Here is a 19165-nt window from a genome sequence, read left to right as displayed (position 1 = left end):
TTGACTAGATGGTGCAGCTGTCACAACAAAGATGCCATTAGCAAGTTAACGGCTGCATGCAGAAATCATAATAAAGTTGTTAGCTAGTTAGGACGACTGACGTCAAGCTTCGGCAAGGCTGACAACAGTTCAGCTAGCTAAATCTTTACTGATTTTTACAGTCCAATCTTTACTGTCTCATGTTGCTATGATGCTGCTGATGCTCCCCACCAGCTGCTACAGTAAACGGCGGGTTGGAATAAATATAGCCACTTAATTTCCAGCAAACTTCAAGACGTATCGAAAGAGCCAATCCAGCAAATAATGAAATGGAATCGAATGGTGCAGTTCACAGGTAAGAAATGTTTCTATTAGTTACGAGTTACATACACTCAACTAGCCTCAACTGAGACCAATCTCAACACTCAACATACCTTGCTCCACTTTTACAGTATGTAAAATCAGAGGTGGAAAGTAACTAAGTACATTTACTCGAATACTGTACTTAAGTACAATTTTGAGGTACTTATACTTTACTTGAGTGTTACCATTTTATGCTACTTTATACTTCTACTCCACTACATTTCAGAGGGAAATATTGTACTTTTTACTCCACTACCTTTATTTGATAACTTAAATTACTAGTTACTTTGCAGATTCAGATTATTAATACAAAATATAATCAACTAATAAATTGTGATGTATTATTATAGATTACTGTAAGATACCCAGCAGTATATAAAGTAGTGGAAATCAGCCCCACCTTTTCCAGCTGCCACATTAAAGTGATGCTTACACATTAATGCATCAATAATTATAATTCAATAATATAATATATAGTGTATTATTCTGAAATGGGCCATTCTGCATAATGAGTACTTTTACTTTTGTTGCTTTAAGTACATTTTGATGCTAATACTTTTGTACTTTTACTTAAGTAACATTTTGAATGCAGGAGTTGACCACACGTATGTAAATAGTGTTGGACATGGACGATTCTAGCAGCACACTAGTAGTCTTTTTAGATTAATTTTTAGGCATTTTTATGCTTTTATTGATAGAGACAGGAAGGTATGGGAGAGAGAGAGGGGAGGACATGCAGCAAATGACCACGGGCCGGATTCGAACCCGGGTCGCTGCGGGAAGGACTGAGCCTTATGGTACGCGCTCGACTCGGTGAGCCCCTAGTACTCAGTTCTGATCCTCGAGGGCCCTGGTGGTCAATGAGCCACACCTGGTCTGAGAGTGGGAAAAATTGGGAACACAAATTATAAGTAATCACTGGTGCTATTGGGGAGGAATATAAGAAATGGAATACAAGAAATGAATCCAAGCAATGATTTTGGGCCCAAAACCAAATTTTCTTAATGTGGTAAATAAGTATTCCCATTCAACTCTGTCAAATGCCTTTTCTGTATCCAAGGAAACAACCACTTCCGAACAGCGCTCTGTGCAGCAGCGGGGCTCAAAGCAAGCGACTGGAAGCGCGGTGTCGAGTGTGAAGTTGTTTGGATGAGCAGTTCTCGAGAAAGCTGCAAGCAGCAATACCGGAGGCCAAGCAACCGGCCTGTTCCGAACAGACATGTTTTGAACAGGCACTGCACTAGTAATGATAAAAGACTTGACTTTGACTTGGCATTCATGACTTGAGACTTGACGTAGACTTCAGATAGATGACCCAAAAGTAGGCTACTTGACATTTTTTTTATATTTGTATGTTTCTAGATACTGAGTATGATGAAGTTACCGTTGTTGAAACATGATTGGGTGACTTTTAGCGCAACGCAGTGAACGCACACAAACCTGGCAACCTACTGTTAACCTAGCAAGGACAGCAGACTGAACAACACAGGAGAGCTATAAAATCTAAAATCAATATATAACGATCGGTCAAATAACTTTGGAAAAGACAGAAGAACTCCCCTGTCAACAGTATATCTTCATTAGCTGAATGTATATGTATGTTTTCATAAAATATTGACCTAGGCGGCAGGTGTGCTGTTTTGCACTGTAGAAAAAAAAGGCTCCTTACCAACCAAAAAAAGAGAAAAGAATATTGTTACCGACGCTTACGTTGCGGTCGCTACTGGCTAGGCGATTAAAATACCAACCAAGCTAGAGTTGGGAACTCTTTCCTCCCTAAGTTTTCAACTACAGAGCTCCCCAGGGGTAACCTGGTAAAAAAAAATATTTAACCGTGCCCATGGTCTATGTATGTTGTATGTTGATAATGTCAAAGAGGGACTTTTAGGCATACATATAGTAAGCCATAATAGCCATTACGTACCGCTTGCCATACATATAGTGAGCTATAATAACCATTAGGCACCCCTAATAATAATAATAAATACATGTTATTTGTAAGCGCTTTACATAGTACTCAAAGACACTTTACAACAGCTAGGAGAAAAGAAAATAAATATATAAAATACATAAAAACATTGATACAAAAGTGATGACAATAAATTAAGATGATAAAATAATAACAAGAGTGTGCATTTCAGTTCTGGAGAGGCAGTGGGAGTTAGATAGTGTAGGCCAGGGGTCAGCAACAGGCGGCCCGCGGGCCATGACTGGCCTGCCAGCAATATTTTTTGGCCCCCCATATTATTTTAGAATTCTTTATTTTTATTGTTTTTTATATATATATACATTGTGCCAACTATGAGAGTCCCCAATATAATGTCCAAATAAAGAATTTACCCCCACTTAAATGTTCAAGTTATTGGCTATTTAATTTATGATGAGGTTGGATGACAGCAGCGTTTCACTGAACAGGCAAGCGGTGCGACCATGTGGTGCTGAAGTACAATCAATAGCTGTGGACAGCGCCCGCCTGGTGCTGAAAATGAAATGATTTAATTATAATAACAATAATGACATTGTCTTCATGAAATAAGAATGCAATTCCATAGTTTGATCCAACTTATGATCCAGCTAGGGCTGCAACTAACGATTATTTTCATTGTCGATTAATCTGTCGATTATTTTCTCGATTAATCGATTAGTTGTTTGGTCTATAAAATGTCAGAAAATGGTGAAAAATGTGGATCAGTGTTTCCCAAAGCCCAAGATGACGTCCTCAAATGTCTTGTTTTGTCCACAACCCAAATATATTCAGTTTACTGTCATAGAGGAGTAAAGAAGCCAGAAAATATTCACATTTAAGAAGCTGGAATCAGAGAATTTTGACTTATTTTTCTTAAAAAATTACTCAAACCAATTAATCGATTATCAAAATAGTTGGCGATTAATTTAATAGTTGACAACTAATCGATTAATCGTTGCAGCTCTCGATCCCGCAAAACAGAGGCACGAGAACTAAATGCAAATCTGAGGAGAGAGCAATTCGCTCCTGTGGCTGGGTGCCACATGTCCTTTGACCGCAGCCACGGCCAGAGAAGGCCGTTTTCGAAAATATTATGCAAAATATTAAAATATTATAATATGTAGTGTCTACTCTTAAGGAGCGCAGAGCAAAGTTTTGGTGAGCAGGCATATGGAGAACGGAGATGCGGGGTGTCAGATCCATGGAAAAGAGACGGCAAACTGGTTTGGATTTAAAATTCACTCGTGCTGATTAATGGGGCTCAGCGGGCGGACATGCCGCTCCACCAGAAAGATTTTTCAATGCACAGTAGGAGCATTTATTCACTGACAAATAGCCTAAACTGTACACACACTGCACTGCTGCGGTCACAGATATACTGCTAACTTCATACTCTCTGCTCGCCAGCCTCACCGTCACACACGCTCTCTCTCTCTCTCTCTCTCTCTCGACCGCACTGGAGTCGGACAGGTAACTTTTTAAATCCAATGTCTTAATTTGAGCTTTTTCTTATGTTCTGGCCTGCCATCTAATAACCTAGAAAAAAGTCCTGAGACCAGATGTACTTGCCGACCCCTTTTGTAGGCCTTTTTAAAGAGGTCGGTTTTGAGTTTATTTTTGAATGGAGTGAGTCTGAGTTTCTGATGTGTGAAAGGAGTGAGTTCCAGAGGGTCGGGGCAGTGATGGCAAAGGCTCTGTCCCCCAAGGTGCAGTGCTTGTTCCTGGTGATGGGGCTCAGGAGGTTGGCATCAGCTGATCTGAAGTGGCGGTTGGGGGTGTGGTGATGGAGAAGGTTTGTCAGTTATGAGGGGGCGAGATTATTGAGAGCTTTGTATGTGATGAGGAGGATCTTGAAGTGGTTTCGGTGCTGTATTGGGAGCCAGTGAAGGTGTTGAAGGATGGGTGTTGGAGCGGGAGTGGGTGAGCAACCGGGCAGTTGAGTTCTGAACGTATTGTAGTTTTTGGAGGACGGTGGAATGGAGGCCATACAGGATGCTGTTGCAGTAGTCCAGTCTGGAGGTTATGAAAGCGTGGATGAGTGTTTCAGCAGCTGAGAAGGAGAGGGTGGGTCGAAGTTGAGCAATATTGCAGAGATGAAAAAAGGAAGTTTTGGTGATGTTGTTGATGTGCGACTTGAAGGAGAGGGTGGGATCCAAAGTGACGTTAAGGTTTCGGACCAGGGGGGAAGCTGTGACTGTGTGACCATCGATGTTGAATGAGAAGTCCTGGGAGGAGGGGAGTAGGGATTTGGGGCTGATGATGATGATTTCCGATTCATTGCAGTTGAGCTTGAGGAAGTTGCTGTTCATCCAGGTTTTTATTTCAGTGAGGCAATGGTTCTGGTGGAGATGTAGAGCTGGGTGTTGTCGGTGTAGCAATGAAACTGCAGTCTGTGGCGGCGTATGATGTGACCTAGGGGGAGCATGTAGAGGATGAAGAGGAGGGGACCAAGCACTGAGCCTTGGGGGGACACCATGGGTGACTGGGGTGGTGTCGGATTTGCAGTTATTGATGAAGATGTAGTGAAATCTATCGGAAAGGTAGGATTTGAACCATGAGAGTGCTGAACCAGTTATGCCGATGCAGGATTGCAGGCGGCTGAGGTTGATGGTGTCGAAGGCTGCACTGAGGTCGAGGAGGAGGAGGATGTTGAGGAAGCAGGAATCAGAGGAGAGTAGGAGGTTGTTGGTGACTTTAAGCAGAGCAGTTTCTGTACTGTGGTGTGTTCGAAAGCCTGATTGGAATGCTTCATATAGCTGGTTGGCGTGGAGGTGTTGTTTGAGTTGAGTAGCGACGACACTTTCCAGTATTTTAGAAAGAAATGGGAGGTTTGAGATGGGTCTGAATTTGTTGGGGTTGTCAGAGTCCAGGCCAGGCTTCTTGCGGATGGGTGTGATGGCAGCAAGCTTGAAAGGGCGCATTATTCAGATAGTAAGATGCGTCTCGCTCTCTCTCTCTCAAACACACACACACACACACACGTTAGCATGCAAAATAGAAAAATAGGATAATCTACTATGAAAATTTGCACTTTACTTCGTTCCTGACATGTATGCTTTCACCATTACGCAATGCCAAATGCCAAAAACTACGTGTCCCTCTCACCATCACGCAATGCCAAATGCGCAACGTGTATGTCCCGTTAACCATCATCACACATTGCCAGTTGCTAAATACGCAACCTACAACCAAGAAAAACAACACAGTAAATATATAAAAAGCACAGCCCAACATAAAGTCATGAAAATAAACTGCAAAGGCATCTTACCTTCACCCGATGCACAACATAGGCCTACCCGACGCACACACACATCGCCATCGCGCACAAGCAGATCTGTTTCCTCCAAAGAAAACCGTTTGTTTCTCCAACTTGCCGAATCCGCCATTTAAGTTGCAATGCGCCAAGGTGCAAGCGCACCTGGCTATTAAAGGGAATGGGAGATGACACTCTGATTGGTTGAGTTCATGTTACGCCCAAAACACACCTATGATTAATTAAGGGACTTAGTACAACCCCTTTGCGCCTTGCGCCTTACTTTGCGCCCACATTGTGCGTCGTTTAACTAGCAATTTGGATTTGGACACGCCCTAAATGCACTTGCGCCATGCGCTTTAGATCTTATACATTATTCAGTTATGTTTGGCTGTGATGCAATACTTCTTTGTGCACAAAAACAGTTAACGTAAGTAGGAAAACAAGGATGCAGTGTGACCCTCCTGAGGGTGAATCAGGGCATGAGGCTTAATATGTGATGTTCAGTTTTTTGTTGTACTTCTGCGAATGTTTTAGTTATAACTACATTAAACCTAAGCATTTTCAGACCCTGTAACCAATCCTGAAACTAACGTGTGCTACGTGGAGATTTTCGTGAGACATAATGATATAAACAAATAGCCACACACACAGGCCAGCTGTGTTGTTGTTTTCACCTCTTTTCTAAAGCTTGTTGTCAAATCTGGCCTGAGTCGTAGCTCCTCCCGACCCATTCAGTAGCTTTTCCTTTTTTTTGTAAAACTAGCTTGTCTCCTCCCTTGCTGTTTGAAAGCGGCGCTCACCCCTCCCATCCCTGAAAAAAATTCTGGTAAGGAATCCATGAAGTAGGGCTGGGCGATAAATCGATTTTATCAATTAATTTGAATTTATGGTTTAGGACGATGTGTAAAAATGAAAATCGAGATTCACTTTAACCTGGGTAAATACGGCATGGATCGCTCTCTGTCAATCAAGCCCCACCGCTTCCCTGAGCTTCCGCAGGTGATTACAATGCCCACCGAGATTTCCCCTCAGACACAAACACAGTATCAAGGTGGCAGCACACGCTTCTACAAGTGAGGAGCTGGTTTGGAAGTGGTTCGGTTTTGCAACGTCCGAAGTCGAGCGAACCGCTGTCCGTTGTAAAGTTTGTCTAAAGTCTGTGGCAACTAAAGGTAGCAGCACAACAAATGTATTCCAGCATCTTCGACAGAGGCAGCAGCCGAGTGGAGAAGTGTGTGGCACCGCGAGACGCACAAGCTAGCGGCAGCCCCCAAACACCTGCTAAAAAGCAGGTAACATTAGCAGCATAATTTTCCCGTGGCATCACATGACAACAAGGAGCCCCGGTGGGAAGACATTACAGATGCGATGCCGTTTCATATATTTTTCATACACTTAGTTTGTTTTTAAGAAAAATAAAAATTGATTAAAATCGTAAATCGGATGTAAGTGTAAAAAAGTCGGAGCTTTTATTTTTAGGCCATATCGCCCAGCCCTACCATGAAGTGAGCGAGTAAACTTGTTCAACTAGTAAACTTGCTACCTACCTCTTCACTTGTCATTGTGGGACATGTAACCTTCAGCGGGAGAAAAATCTGGCAAAGCGAGACTGGTAACCAGTGACATTTCACTTCTTGTTTATTTTAGCCATTAGCCTTTATGCAGGAATAGTTCACCCAAAAATGAAAATTCAGTCATTATCTACTCACCCCCATGCCAGCTGAAACTCGGGTGAAGTTTGTTAGTCCATACAGCAGGCCCTGAGCTCCACAGCGAAACGGTGTAGAAGCCTTCTCCAAAACAATTGAAGTTCCTGGTGATCTGACTTGACTTGACTTCATGGTTAAAAAAATAACGGAAAATAAGATAGAAATTAGCTAGTTGGAGGGAGGCGTTACTCACCTCCAAGTCATTTCTCCAAAGTTGCCTACCCTAGCTTCAAAGCACTTCAGAGGTATAGGGCTACATTTTAACCTCTAGCTATCCCTTATTGTTTATTTGGTTTTAATGTTGAAAATAAAAGTCAACATGACCACTGTCTGACTGCATTAAATGTGGAAGTTGGCCAAGATCATTAGAATTTCAGATGACTTTACTTGTGACTTGCTTGACCTAAATTATGACTTGACTTGCTTGATTCTAAACACTGTAACTTGGGACTTGAAGGTTAAGACTTGAGACTTGCACATGTGTGACCTACTCACACCGCATAGAGTTATTAGGGAATTCTGACGTATACAGATCAGAGTAATATTTTTTTTTAAGTGTTTATTTCAACTGGATCTAATGTCAGGTCCCCCGAGTTATGGTGAATGTGTGAGATGAGTTGGGATGCAGATCTAGGCGACATTTTAATTGATAGGGTAGTAGTCGGCCTACCGTTTGGCCTAAGTTATACTTTGTTTGAAGACCCACCCTTTCCTTGTATAGCTCTGGGGAAGGGTTTTTAGAATGTTGTTGGTCTGTCTTGGAATTGGAGTTGGTATTGTTGGAATCAATGAGTTGTTTTTGTTGTTGTTGATTTCTCTCTTTATTACAAGATGCAGTGTATGATATAATTTCTCCCCTTGTTACAACCTTGAGTGTCTCCCCGAGTATAGACAGTGAAATTGAGTCTGACCTGGGGGGTATTCCATCAAGGCGGATAAAGGAAAAGCCTGGCTTATTTTGATAAGTCTCGCTAACTTAAGTGAGAGTTCCGTTCCATTACCGTAGCTTATATGATTCCCTGCTCAGTAACCATGGTAACTTGTACCGCAGAACTAGCCTGCTCCGTAGCAGGCTAACTGTCAAGTTTAATTTAGCTGTGTGTCAAAGAATGTCCGACGGGCAGAAACAGACTCCCAAAAGACGGTTCCGTCAGGTGTATTTTTGCGCTGGCATCAATTATTTCATGTCCATGTTCGGAAACACAAGTTCAGACCTTTTTCTCACAATGTGACCAAGCATGAATGTACGTGTTTACTTTAGTTCCAAAGACCATATTAATACAAATAAGTCATGAAAATCATGTCTTACCACTTTCACTGTCTCCAAAATCAATCAATCAAACTTTATTTATATAGCACAAGTCATACATCAAATGCAACTCCAAGTGCTGAACATAAAAAGAGTTAAATAGAACATGAGGTTAGATAAAATGATGCCTTATTTCATTTCCCAACCGCATTCCGCGAAGACCCGCCGTACTCTGCCTCTGATTGGCTAGTGGTAGTAGTCAGCGACGGATGCCACTGCTACTGGTGGAGCCACCAGTAGCAGTGGCATCCGTCTTTTTTTGGTGGCTACAATGGTACATATTTACAGCTCAACAACTATTTTAACAAATACATTTCACATTTCATTATAGGCTACTTGCCACTCTAGAAAATGTTTTTGTATTTTATTTTCACTTGTTGCCATGTTGGTTTCTGGCTATTGAGACGGCTCCTGTTGAGATGTAACAGTGAAGAATGAATATAGGCCAAGGGTTACTAGGTCAGAGGGGCTTCACACATCTCACCGAATTAGGCTAATTAACAGTAAATGCATTGTAGTTATGTCGGTTCTCCTAAGTTAGCCTACACCATTATTTTAAACATACATCTGATATTATCTAGCCTACTGATAATATAGCCACACAGCCTTACTGTATCTAGTGATCTGAATGTTCATTTATTAATAAATACAAATGAAACAAAGCTTGTATAAGTTACGCATTTAGTCTGTCTGCAGTTTTTGCCAAGCCATCTCCCTCGCTTTGTTGATTACGTCAGTATTGCCCTTTTTGGTGATGACCCCTTTATATTCCTCGTATAATTCTATATAACTCGTATAATTCTATATAACTTGTATAATTCCAGCCGCTGAGAAGAACACAGCTCTCGTTTTCCCTTCTTTTTGCGACGTATATCGTCTTTTCGACAATCGACTCTTCTGGGCTGCTTATGTGCTCAGTGCGCGCGCACAATGCAAGATTATTCAAGCCTGGTTGGAGTTAACGTTGACTAGACATGGCAGGATTGTGTTAGTGGAGCGGCTCGAGCCTTAAGTGAGAGTCGACGTTAATTCAAGCCGGGCTTTTTCAAGTAAGCGCGGCTCTCATTATCTGCGTTGATGGAATACCCCTGTTTGTTAATAAAACAAAAACTGCCTATTGCAGTGGCAATCTTAGTACAGAAATCTTTTATCAGCCAGTAGATCTATGTTTAATCTCCACAGAGGCATACGCAAGTCTTTGAAAACTATGATAAACGTTGTTTTGCAAAGCACAATGCTCACAGTCATTCAGTCAGTACGTTATCTTGAAAAAAAAAAAAAAAACGAGCTTTCTGTCAATAGTTGTGTGCTATTTAGATAGGAACAATTTTTTTTCTCAAAGACGCACTACCTTCTAAACCGGTGTAAGCGTCCACGAGAGCCAGAAGAATAAAAAAATAACTAATAAGTATTTTTTTTTTTTTTTTTAAGATAACATACTGACTGATGATTATACTGTGAGCGTCGTGTTTTGCAAAACAACGTTTATCATAGTTTTCAAAGACTGCCACGTATGCCCCTAGGTTTCTATTGCAGAGTGGGAGGGGGCCACCTGGTGTTACCGGACGGGGGGGGCAGGCGGCTAGCAAAGTTATGGTTTCTACTAATAGGGATCATGACAGAAAACATGTACCACTTATTAAGAGTTGAGAAATTGGAGTTGGGAATCTTAGTGACGTAAACTATCTGAGTGAGACATCTTGGTGAGTCTTGTTCGTGAGTCCGCCAAGAGTGCTGCTTCAACCCAGATGGTTGAGATTGGCCAGTCGGGCTTAGAACCACTGTCAAAATAGCCCACTGTGACCTACCCATAACTTAGTACAGTATCACTTAACCTCTCTGAAGAGCCCCCAAAAGCTTGGGGCTCCCTGACTGTATGACTTGGTAGTACCTAACCCCAACTGAAGGATAATATAAGTGAAAGGGTAATTCTAAACATTTTCATTTTGACCAGCTTGTGCACTATCCCAGATTTCCAGCAAGTTTTTTTTTTCCCTGATAGAAGCATTAATTATGAAATTACCTATCACTCTAGCGCAAAAGTATAATTGGGTAAAAATTTGCCGGGAAATGCTTTGACACTACGAAGTTAATATGAGCCAATAAAACATTTGACAAAATAGTGCAAATATAACCTATAAAAAATGATTAAAAAAAACTCAAACTAAAGACCCACTTCAGTGTACTGAATTTGTTATTTGATTCAAGGTAAATTTTAGCCTGATATTCAGACTTCTATTCTGACTATTTCGTTACCACTCCATTATTCAGTCTGAGATTGCCTCCATGTTAGCCATTTTCTGTGTGAGGAGGGGGGGGGGGGTTGATTTAAACTTAAGTCCCGCTCACAAAGGCGCTGATTGGCCCGATCGTTTTTCTGATCGAGAAATCGCCTTTGAATAGAGCAACACCAGACTCTCTGAAGCACTCGACCAAATCTGAAGAGTGGGCGGGTTGCGATTCAGGAGTCTGGAACCAGGCTAGGTAAATATAACTGTTAGAAGCAATTTCTGTTTAGTTAGCAAGTAGTGTACTACCACAGCTTTCTATAGGTGTATGCCTGTTTCGTTTGAAAATGTTGGCATTTCATAAAATAATAGCCAAAATTTCAATCTCGCTATTACTTTTAATCTCTCCTCTTTTTGACTGACTAATATTTGCGTGCTCTGCTGTCTTTTTCTCAGTGGGACCGGTGTCTTCTACCAGGCATTGCCAGCTGTTGGAGTTGATGGAGGGAACATCATGAAACTGATTCCTGTCCAAATGATCAATGGGCAGTTTGTACAGTCTCAAATAAGCAAGTACAAAACAGATGGTGCTAAACTACAGAGACCAATAAACATAAATTTGGCCTCAGCACCTATTCAGATGGTGAACAAGGCAACTTCACAAACTGCTTATGAGTTTGTGAAGAAGCAGTTTTCCCTGATAAATGGCATGCCTAAGCAAGTTGGTGTGACAGGAAGAGTTTTTGATGCTGATAATTCACTAAGTAAGTATCCACCACAGGCCATTAAGTTGGTGGCAAAAGTACATCAGCGGACATCACCCATGCCAAACTGTGGAAAGTGGGTAACACTTCCAAATCAGCTGCCAGTGACTGTGAAATCTCCAGTGCTCCCAAGTGGACAGTACCTTCAGATTCCTCCCAATGCACAAATTAGAACGGTTCCAGCATCTGAACTGCCCCCAGCCATCAAGAAACAGATTTTTACTTCATCAGCTAACTCTTCTACAAATTCAAGCTCATCCACAGTGCTCTATGTGTCACCTGTGACAGCAATGAATCAAGGCATTCCTCGACCAAGTGATAGTCCAATTCGCTCCCTCAAGCTACTTTCCAAGTCATCAGATCAGACATCATGTGGAACCGCATCAAGAGGATCAAAACCACATTCAAAGTTAATTACCAAGGATTCACAAAGGCCTAACAGCCCCATCAAGTGGGTGATTGAAGAAGAAGATGGCCCTATGGCTACAGATCTTGCTCCTCTAAATTCTCCTTCCATGACTTCTGAGATTCTTAGAGCTGTGGCAGAGAGGGAAAATGCCAACAAGGCATTTGAAACCATAGCAAAAAAGACCCCAGTTTCTCAGTCAAGTTCTGCAAAAAGTGGAAAGGACAGTGCTTTAGTGATGTGTAACGGGAAGGTGTTTTTTGTGGCCAAGAAGTGCAACTTTGCATTTAAAATTGGCAGTGGAAAAACTGGTTCACTCACAACAACGAATAGTAATGGATTCAAGAAAACAAACATACTGCCCTCCCAACAGTCAAATGTGTCAGATGCATCTCAATCATCATATGCTAGGCATGACTCTAAACAAATTCTAATTCCAGATGAGTCAGATGAAGTAATTGACCTTTGTGATGATTCTCAGGATGACCTTTCTCACCAAGCAATAGCAGATACTGTGAGCATGCCAGCAATCACTCAGCTGGATGAAGACAATGTCATATTTGTGTCATATATTCCACCCAAATCTGTATCTAGGTCAAGGGACTATAATATACAGAAAACACAAGTTAATGAAAAGGCACTTGAGGAAGAATGTGTGAAGGAAGATAAACAAAAAGGCAACAAAAGGAGCCTGGATAATATAGGACAGAAGATGGTTAGTGGTTGGGGTTGTACAGCTATCCCAATAAATGAAAGCTGTCGAAACATCAGTGCTGTCTGTGATTGTCAAGTTAGTGAAGAGTCTGACATCAGAAAGGAAAGCTGCTCTGGTCAAGAAGGGGAACCCAGCCAGAGCAGCACGGACAAACCTTGCAAAACTGCTTCTAGTCCAGAAATGGAGAACATCCAGAGTGGTAATGGGGGTCTGAAAATGAACAGTCTGCACAGTTCCTCCACCCAACAGATGGAGGGCATGCAAGTTCATATGGAAATGGAAAACAATCTGCACGATTACAGCACTTCTGACAGTAGCAATAGACCCAGTGGAGTGCGCATTCAAATAGAAAAGGAAACTCACAAAATAGAGGTGAGAGCACTTCCGTTGCTTCATGTTGGTTAATTCGTCCCCCCAGTATTCTGTGATTCCACAGTCACTAAACCTCTCATGGGAAACTGATTGTATCACTGATCATGGGCTGTGTCAGAGAAAAACAGTTAAGTGATGGAATTATGCAACAAAATCATCAAATGTTTTTTGTAGTTGTGTATCACTGCCTAAAAAAAGGATGGCTGAGCCTTCAGTCGTTCTCAGTCTTGCTTCCAGCCTTAGTTCCCAAGGACGCTTCTTACCACAAGTCCCAACTAGAGAAATTCCCATGGCATGGAGAAAAGTTTTACAGCTGTTAGAAATGTTATTTCTGTGTTTTATGTCCAGCTTTTCTCTTTATTGGCTAAAGGGCCCTTGTTTCATATCACACAACTTGAATGGATAGAATGGTCCTTTCACTGTTTGTCATGGTTATTTGGCTAATACACCAATACACCAACTATGGAATTTTAAGGGTAAGTTGCCATGGTGACAACACAAGTCTGGGCGTTAAGGCATTAAAGTGTGTCACACTGGCTTGAGAACTGTGCAGATGTGTGTTGCACGGGTGCTTAGCAAATTGTCAAAACTCAACTGAAAGCAGGTTAATGTAGCTTTATCAAAGATTGTGATTTCATAATTTATGATGACAGCTGAAAATGTTGTTCTCCATTTCATGAAAATGTGTGTTTTACTAAGAAAGCTGGGGTGACTAGTCAGTCTGCTTGCACCACCGATGAAAATTGTATTGTTGTCAACAGAATGTCATTAGCCAGTTCAGCCTTCAACTGTATCATTGCACTTGTCTTGTATAGATTTGTTGTATTTTAAAAAAAAGTGTTGCCTTTTTTCCAGTTGCAGAGCTCTACAGATCCCTCAGCAAGCTGGACATCTTCAGTGTCTTACCAGAAATCCTCTCAAAGTTGTGATCGTCTGCTGAGACTAATATTTGGGATAACATCTGATGTTAAAATCTACTTGCAGAAGATTGATGCAACCAAATCTGTGTCTGTCCCTAAAGAGGTTCCACAGATTGAATCCATAACTGAATTCTCATTGGTTGGTATTCGTGAATTGCTCCAGAAATCAGCACCTGAAAAAGAACAGCTCAAAAAGAAACAACAGGAATCACAGGTAGCCATCAGTTTTTATTGGTTAATTGATGTACAAGTAAAAGCCATTGGAATATTTTAAGTTTTGGTAACACTTTAGATTAGGGAACACATTAACTATTAACTATGGGTTTTCCCCCAATAGTTTAATAATTTCTCTCAATAATATGTGATAGCACTTAGTGCTACTATAATGAGCCCCATACTGACCAAAGCATACTAAAAGCCCAATTCATGTGCAACAACTTCCTTACTGACTGCTATAAGAACTAATTAGGATGCTATTGAGAGAAAACCCATAGTTTATGGGGTATACTGGTTTGTAATGACTAATAATGAACCAATACACTACTAATATGCATGTTAACAAGCAACTTATTAACTTATTAATAGTTAATATGTAATCTAAAGTGTCACCTAAATTTTACATTTATATATAAACTAGAAAAGGGTACATTTTCTGAAGAAAATGTGTGGTTGCTTCAGTTTGAAATTTAGAAAGAATTCATTAGAAAAAGTTTAAATATATAGTTTTATTACTTGAAGCTAAAGCAATGTATTTCTTAACCAGAAGTCCTTTAGTTAACAATTCATTGAAGGGTATGGAATAATATTATTAGTTATGGTAGTTTCAGCAGTAGTAGTAGTAGTAACACTATTAGCAGTCATATTATTAGTAACAGTAGTAGTATTTGGACTAGTACTGGTAGTAAGAATAGTAGTAGTAGTAGCAGTAGTAATAGCACCTTTAGCAGTAGCAATATTAGTTGTAATGGTAGTAGTAGTAATAGGTAGTAGTAGTATTGGTACTGGAAATAGTAGCAGCAGTAGTGGTAGTATTAGTAGCTGTAGCATTAGTAGTAGTTGTAGCAGTTGTAGTAAATTGTAATAGTAACAGCAGTAGTAGTTGCAGTAGGTTTAGTAGTAATATTCATAGTTACAAGGAGGTGTCTAGGTGATATACAATGGTTGCTATTGCTTTACCAGGTGGTTGCTAGGGTTTTTCTAGGTGGTTGCGAGGGTGTTATTAGGTGGTTTGTGAGGGTGTACTAGGTGGTTACTAGGATATACTAGATGGTTGCTAGGGTGAGTATTTGAAGTAGTACAGTAGTTGTAGTAGTAGTGGCAGCAGAAGCATACATTTTGGAGTGCTGAGAAATATTTTGTTCATGTCTTTTACATTTACAATTTCTGTGGCTAAGTATGTTTAGTGTGTGTATTTAGCAAATTTTGGTTAAAAAAAAAAAATGACATCACAGTAAGCAAAAATACCAGTAGGCTCTGGCGGACCATTTCTATTGCAGAGTATAAAAGGTTAAACATAAATTGTGAAAAAACTATGAATCGGATCGCTTAAAATACAAGCACACCATTACAGAATATGCGGAACATTTTAAAGTTTGAATGGTGTTGATGGCTTAAATAGCTCAAAAGTAGTAGTTGCTCAAAAGTTAGGCGGAATAATAATAAAGAAGTAAATCAGAGTGTATAATTGTGACTTGCTGAAGCAAGCAGACTAATAAGAGTGTATAAGTGTGCCTTGCCGAAGCAAGCACACTAATTAAAAGTTATCTTTTCTCACAGGACCCTTGTGATCCACAGAAAAGGAACAGTAGCAGTTGTCCAACAGATGCCAAAAGAGTGGAATTACAAACTGACCAGGAATTGTCAGTGGACAGGAACACAGCAGATAAGCTCATCATTCCAAATCTTCAGATGGATGTTGGACCTCTTTCTTGTCCAAATACTAAACTGAATACAAAACCTCTCACTACTCTGAGTCCTCAGACGAAGAATAACTTTAATTCTAGTCAAAGTCCAGACAAGGAAATGTGTGATGTTGAATTTGAGCCAATGTTTGGCTATGTGGAACCAATAGATGAAGATTTCATCTCCAGTACAGATGAAAATGGCATCCCCAACTCACAAGATACGGTTGCCAATCCACAAACCAATACTTCATTTATGGACTGTTTACCTGAGGTCTTTTGTGTTGATCTAAATACAAATCCAAGAAGAAGGGTTAGGGTAAGAAAACGTAGAGTCTGTCCTTGCTGCATAAGTGGTACTCCAATTAAAGATTCTGTGAATAACTCCAGCACAAACTTAGAAGAAGCAGACTTGGCTAAACAAAAACGGTATGTGACAACAGAGTTGGGCAACAAAATGAAGAAATTGGGACTGATAACAGAGCAGTCAGGTAAAAAAAGGAAAAAGGACAAGAATGTCAGCAAGGAAGGATAAAAAAGCATCAGGAAGGATCCACTGTTTACAAACAAGATAAAGACTTATGAGATTCCAGGCAGTGTCAGCTCATCCACAACATCCATGGACTGGAAATAAAATGGCAAGAACAAATAGAAAGACTGAAAGAGGAGGAGGCTGATCTTGAAATGATGAGACACAGCATGGGCTGAGTCAAGAAGGGTTGGATGTAATCAAATATCTCAAGCTTTTCTTATGGCATTGTACATATTTCATATTTGTTTCACATTTGTGTGGATTTATTTTCCATTTTTCTTTTTTTCTCAAAATGTTATAAATATTTTCATTATGTTTATGGCTTCTTATGACATTGTATATGCTATATATTATATATCTTCCATTTTAGAAAGTAATATAATATAATATGAGCATTAAATGTTTTTTTTATGGCGCTGTTTCTTTGAGTGTAGAATATTTTCTCCTTTTTCTTCTTTTTTCTATTACAATAGTTTTTGTTTTGTTGGAATTAACAATGCGTTCCATAAATACCGTAATGCCTTCAATATAGTGTCATGTAAATGTGTTGGAATACTGTCTTATATCTAAAAGGTTACATTGATTTATAATATTGAAGAAGGAATATTTAGTCTCTCATAAGCATTTTATTTTCTTTGGTTCTGTGCATACAGTAGGTTCATGTGTTTTATGTTTTTAAGCGAAGATTGGATTGGATTCAGTTCAGAAAAGTTATAAAATATTAACCATGTTCAATCTTGTCTCAAAGACTAATGTCAATCAAAGACGAATGTATTATTTATGTACTACCAGGACACCTGTGCTAATAAATTTACTGGTTGAAATTATGACTGTGATCACCTACATCTTTTGTGAGCAGTAATAATAATATAATAACTTTATTTATATAGCACTTATTAAAAACAGTTGCAAAGTGCTTTAGAAAGACATCAAATTAACAATCAGAGAAACAACGGAGTAAGAATGGAATTAAATGAGACACGCAAATGTAAAAACAAAAGAACATAAAAGCAATGAATCGGGTATTTAAACCAAGTCTAAAAAAGTGAGTTTTAAGAAGGGATTTGAAGGAGGCCACTGAGTTTGCCCACCTGATATACTCGGGCAGGCTATTACAAAGGGAAGGGGCCTAATAGCAAAAGCACAATCACCTACTGTCTTCAGCCTCAACCCAGGAACTGCCAGAAGGGCCTTGCCAGAGGATCTCAGGCTGCGCTGTGGTTCGTAAGGGGTTAAACGTTTGTGATGTAAGAGGGAGCTTGACAGAGCCATGCTTCGTAAGTAATCAATATAATCTTAAAATCAGTTCTAAAACTAATGGGCAGCCAATGAAGGGATATACTAGATGGTTGCTAGGGTGAGTATTTGAAGTAGTACAGTAGTTGTAGTAGTGGCAGCAGAAGCATACATTTTGGAGTGTTGAGAAATATTTTGTTAATGTTTTTTACATTTACAATTTCTGTGGCTAAGTATGTTTAGTGTATGTATTTAGCAAATTTTGGTTAAAAAAAATGCAATTTCTATTGCACTGTAAAATGTGCCGTTTTATCCTGAAAAAAGACATTTATTAGGCACTGAACTATGGATCTCGCATGACTAGGGCTACAGATATGCATTTTTTTAAAACCAGTCAGTATTTGGTGGGACCACCATTTGCCTCATGCAGTGCGACACATCTCCTTCGCATAGAGTTGATCAGGTTGTTGATTGTGGCCTGTGGAATGTTGGTCCACTCCTCTTCAGTGGCTGTGCAAAGTTGCTGGATATTGGCAGGAATTGGAACACGCTGTCGTACATGCCGATCCAGAGCGTCCCAAACATGCTCAATGGGTGACATGTCTGGTGAGTATGCAGGCCATGCAAGAACTGGGATGTTTTCAGCTTCTAGGAATTGTGTACAGATCCTTGCAACATGGGGCCGTGCATTATCATGCTGCAACATGAGCTCTGGTGGACATTCCTGTAGTCAGCATGCCAATTGCACGCTCCCTCAAAACTTGCGACATCTGTGGTATTGTGTGATAAAAACTGCACATTTTAGAGTGGCCTTTTATTGTGACCAGCCCAAGGCACACCTGTGCAATAATCATGCTGTTTAATCAGCATCTTGATATGCCACACCTGTCAGGTGGATGGATTATCTTGGCAAAGGAGAAGTGCTCACTAACACGGATTTAAACAAATTTGTGAACAAAATTTGAGAGAAATAAGCCTTTTGTGTGCATAGAAAAAGTCTTAGATCTTTTATTTCAACTCATGAAAAATGGGAGCAAAACCATAAGTGTAGTGTTTATATTTTTGTTCAGTATGCAACACTGTTATTGTGAAAAGGGCTATTATGAAAGGAGTAGTAGAATAATTGGTGTGGATAATGGAATATTTCAAAAGAAAATATTGGAATATTACATTTAATTATTGATTGATGTAATTATTTATTGAAATAACTTCATTTTGAATATTTTGGTCCTCCACAGGGGAGTGGTTTGGGAAAGGGCCTTGATAGTTAATGCGCCCGGAAGTTATGAAGACCGCTCAATTTAAGGAAAAAACTCGAAAACCGAAAAACGCGAAAGTTGGATTCATTCTGAGGTACTGGTCCGATTCCGAAATGAATGAATCACCAAAAAGTCTAGCACTGCCCAGCACTACTGCGTTGCAGAATATTTCCAATACAGTGAACTATCTTTTCTGTCCCTTTAAAAGGCGTGGTGACTGGGATGCAGAACGCTACGTAGCTAATGAATC

The 19165-nt window shown here is 40.1% G+C and overlaps 1 protein-coding gene across 2 annotated transcripts; it reads left to right on the top strand.

Moving 5' to 3' along the window:
* Positions 1-46: 46 nt before the first annotated feature.
* On the top strand, positions 47-17229 carry lrif1 (ligand dependent nuclear receptor interacting factor 1). 2 transcript variants are annotated; one of them, XM_071517134.1, is made up of 4 exons: positions 47-334; positions 11267-13067; positions 13923-14201; positions 15782-17229. In XM_071517134.1, exons 1-4 carry the CDS (start codon positions 309-311, stop codon positions 16421-16423), a joined length of 2748 nt encoding a protein of 915 aa, XP_071373235.1. In that variant the 5' UTR covers positions 47-308; the 3' UTR covers positions 16424-17229. The 2 variants fall into 2 exon arrangements, with proteins under 2 accessions (XP_071373235.1, XP_071373234.1); XM_071517133.1 differs by having other exon boundaries at positions 15764-17229.
* Positions 17230-19165: the final 1936 nt, after the last annotated feature.

The sequence above is a fragment of the Centroberyx affinis genome, unplaced genomic scaffold (genome assembly GCF_046629955.1).
Source record: "Centroberyx affinis isolate AG114_WGS23_722 - 3 ecotype Tasmania unplaced genomic scaffold, CSIRO-AGI_Caff_v1 ptg000464l_1, whole genome shotgun sequence".
NCBI classification, from domain to species: domain Eukaryota; kingdom Metazoa; phylum Chordata; class Actinopteri; order Beryciformes; family Berycidae; genus Centroberyx; species Centroberyx affinis.
This window is presented reverse-complemented; position numbering and strand designations above follow the sequence as displayed.

What these genes read in the sequence shown, in the direction of transcription:
- lrif1 (XM_071517133.1), top strand. Translation starts at nt 309, where the DNA reads ATGGAATCGAATGGTGCAGTTCACAG. An exon ending in TCGAATGGTGCAGTTCACAG is followed by an intron (nt 335 to 11,266) that starts GTAAGAAATGTT and finishes TCTTTTTCTCAG; the next exon opens with TGGGACCGGTGTCTTCTACC. An exon ending in AGGAAACTCACAAAATAGAG is followed by an intron (nt 13,068 to 13,922) that starts GTGAGAGCACTT and finishes CCTTTTTTCCAG; the next exon opens with TTGCAGAGCTCTACAGATCC.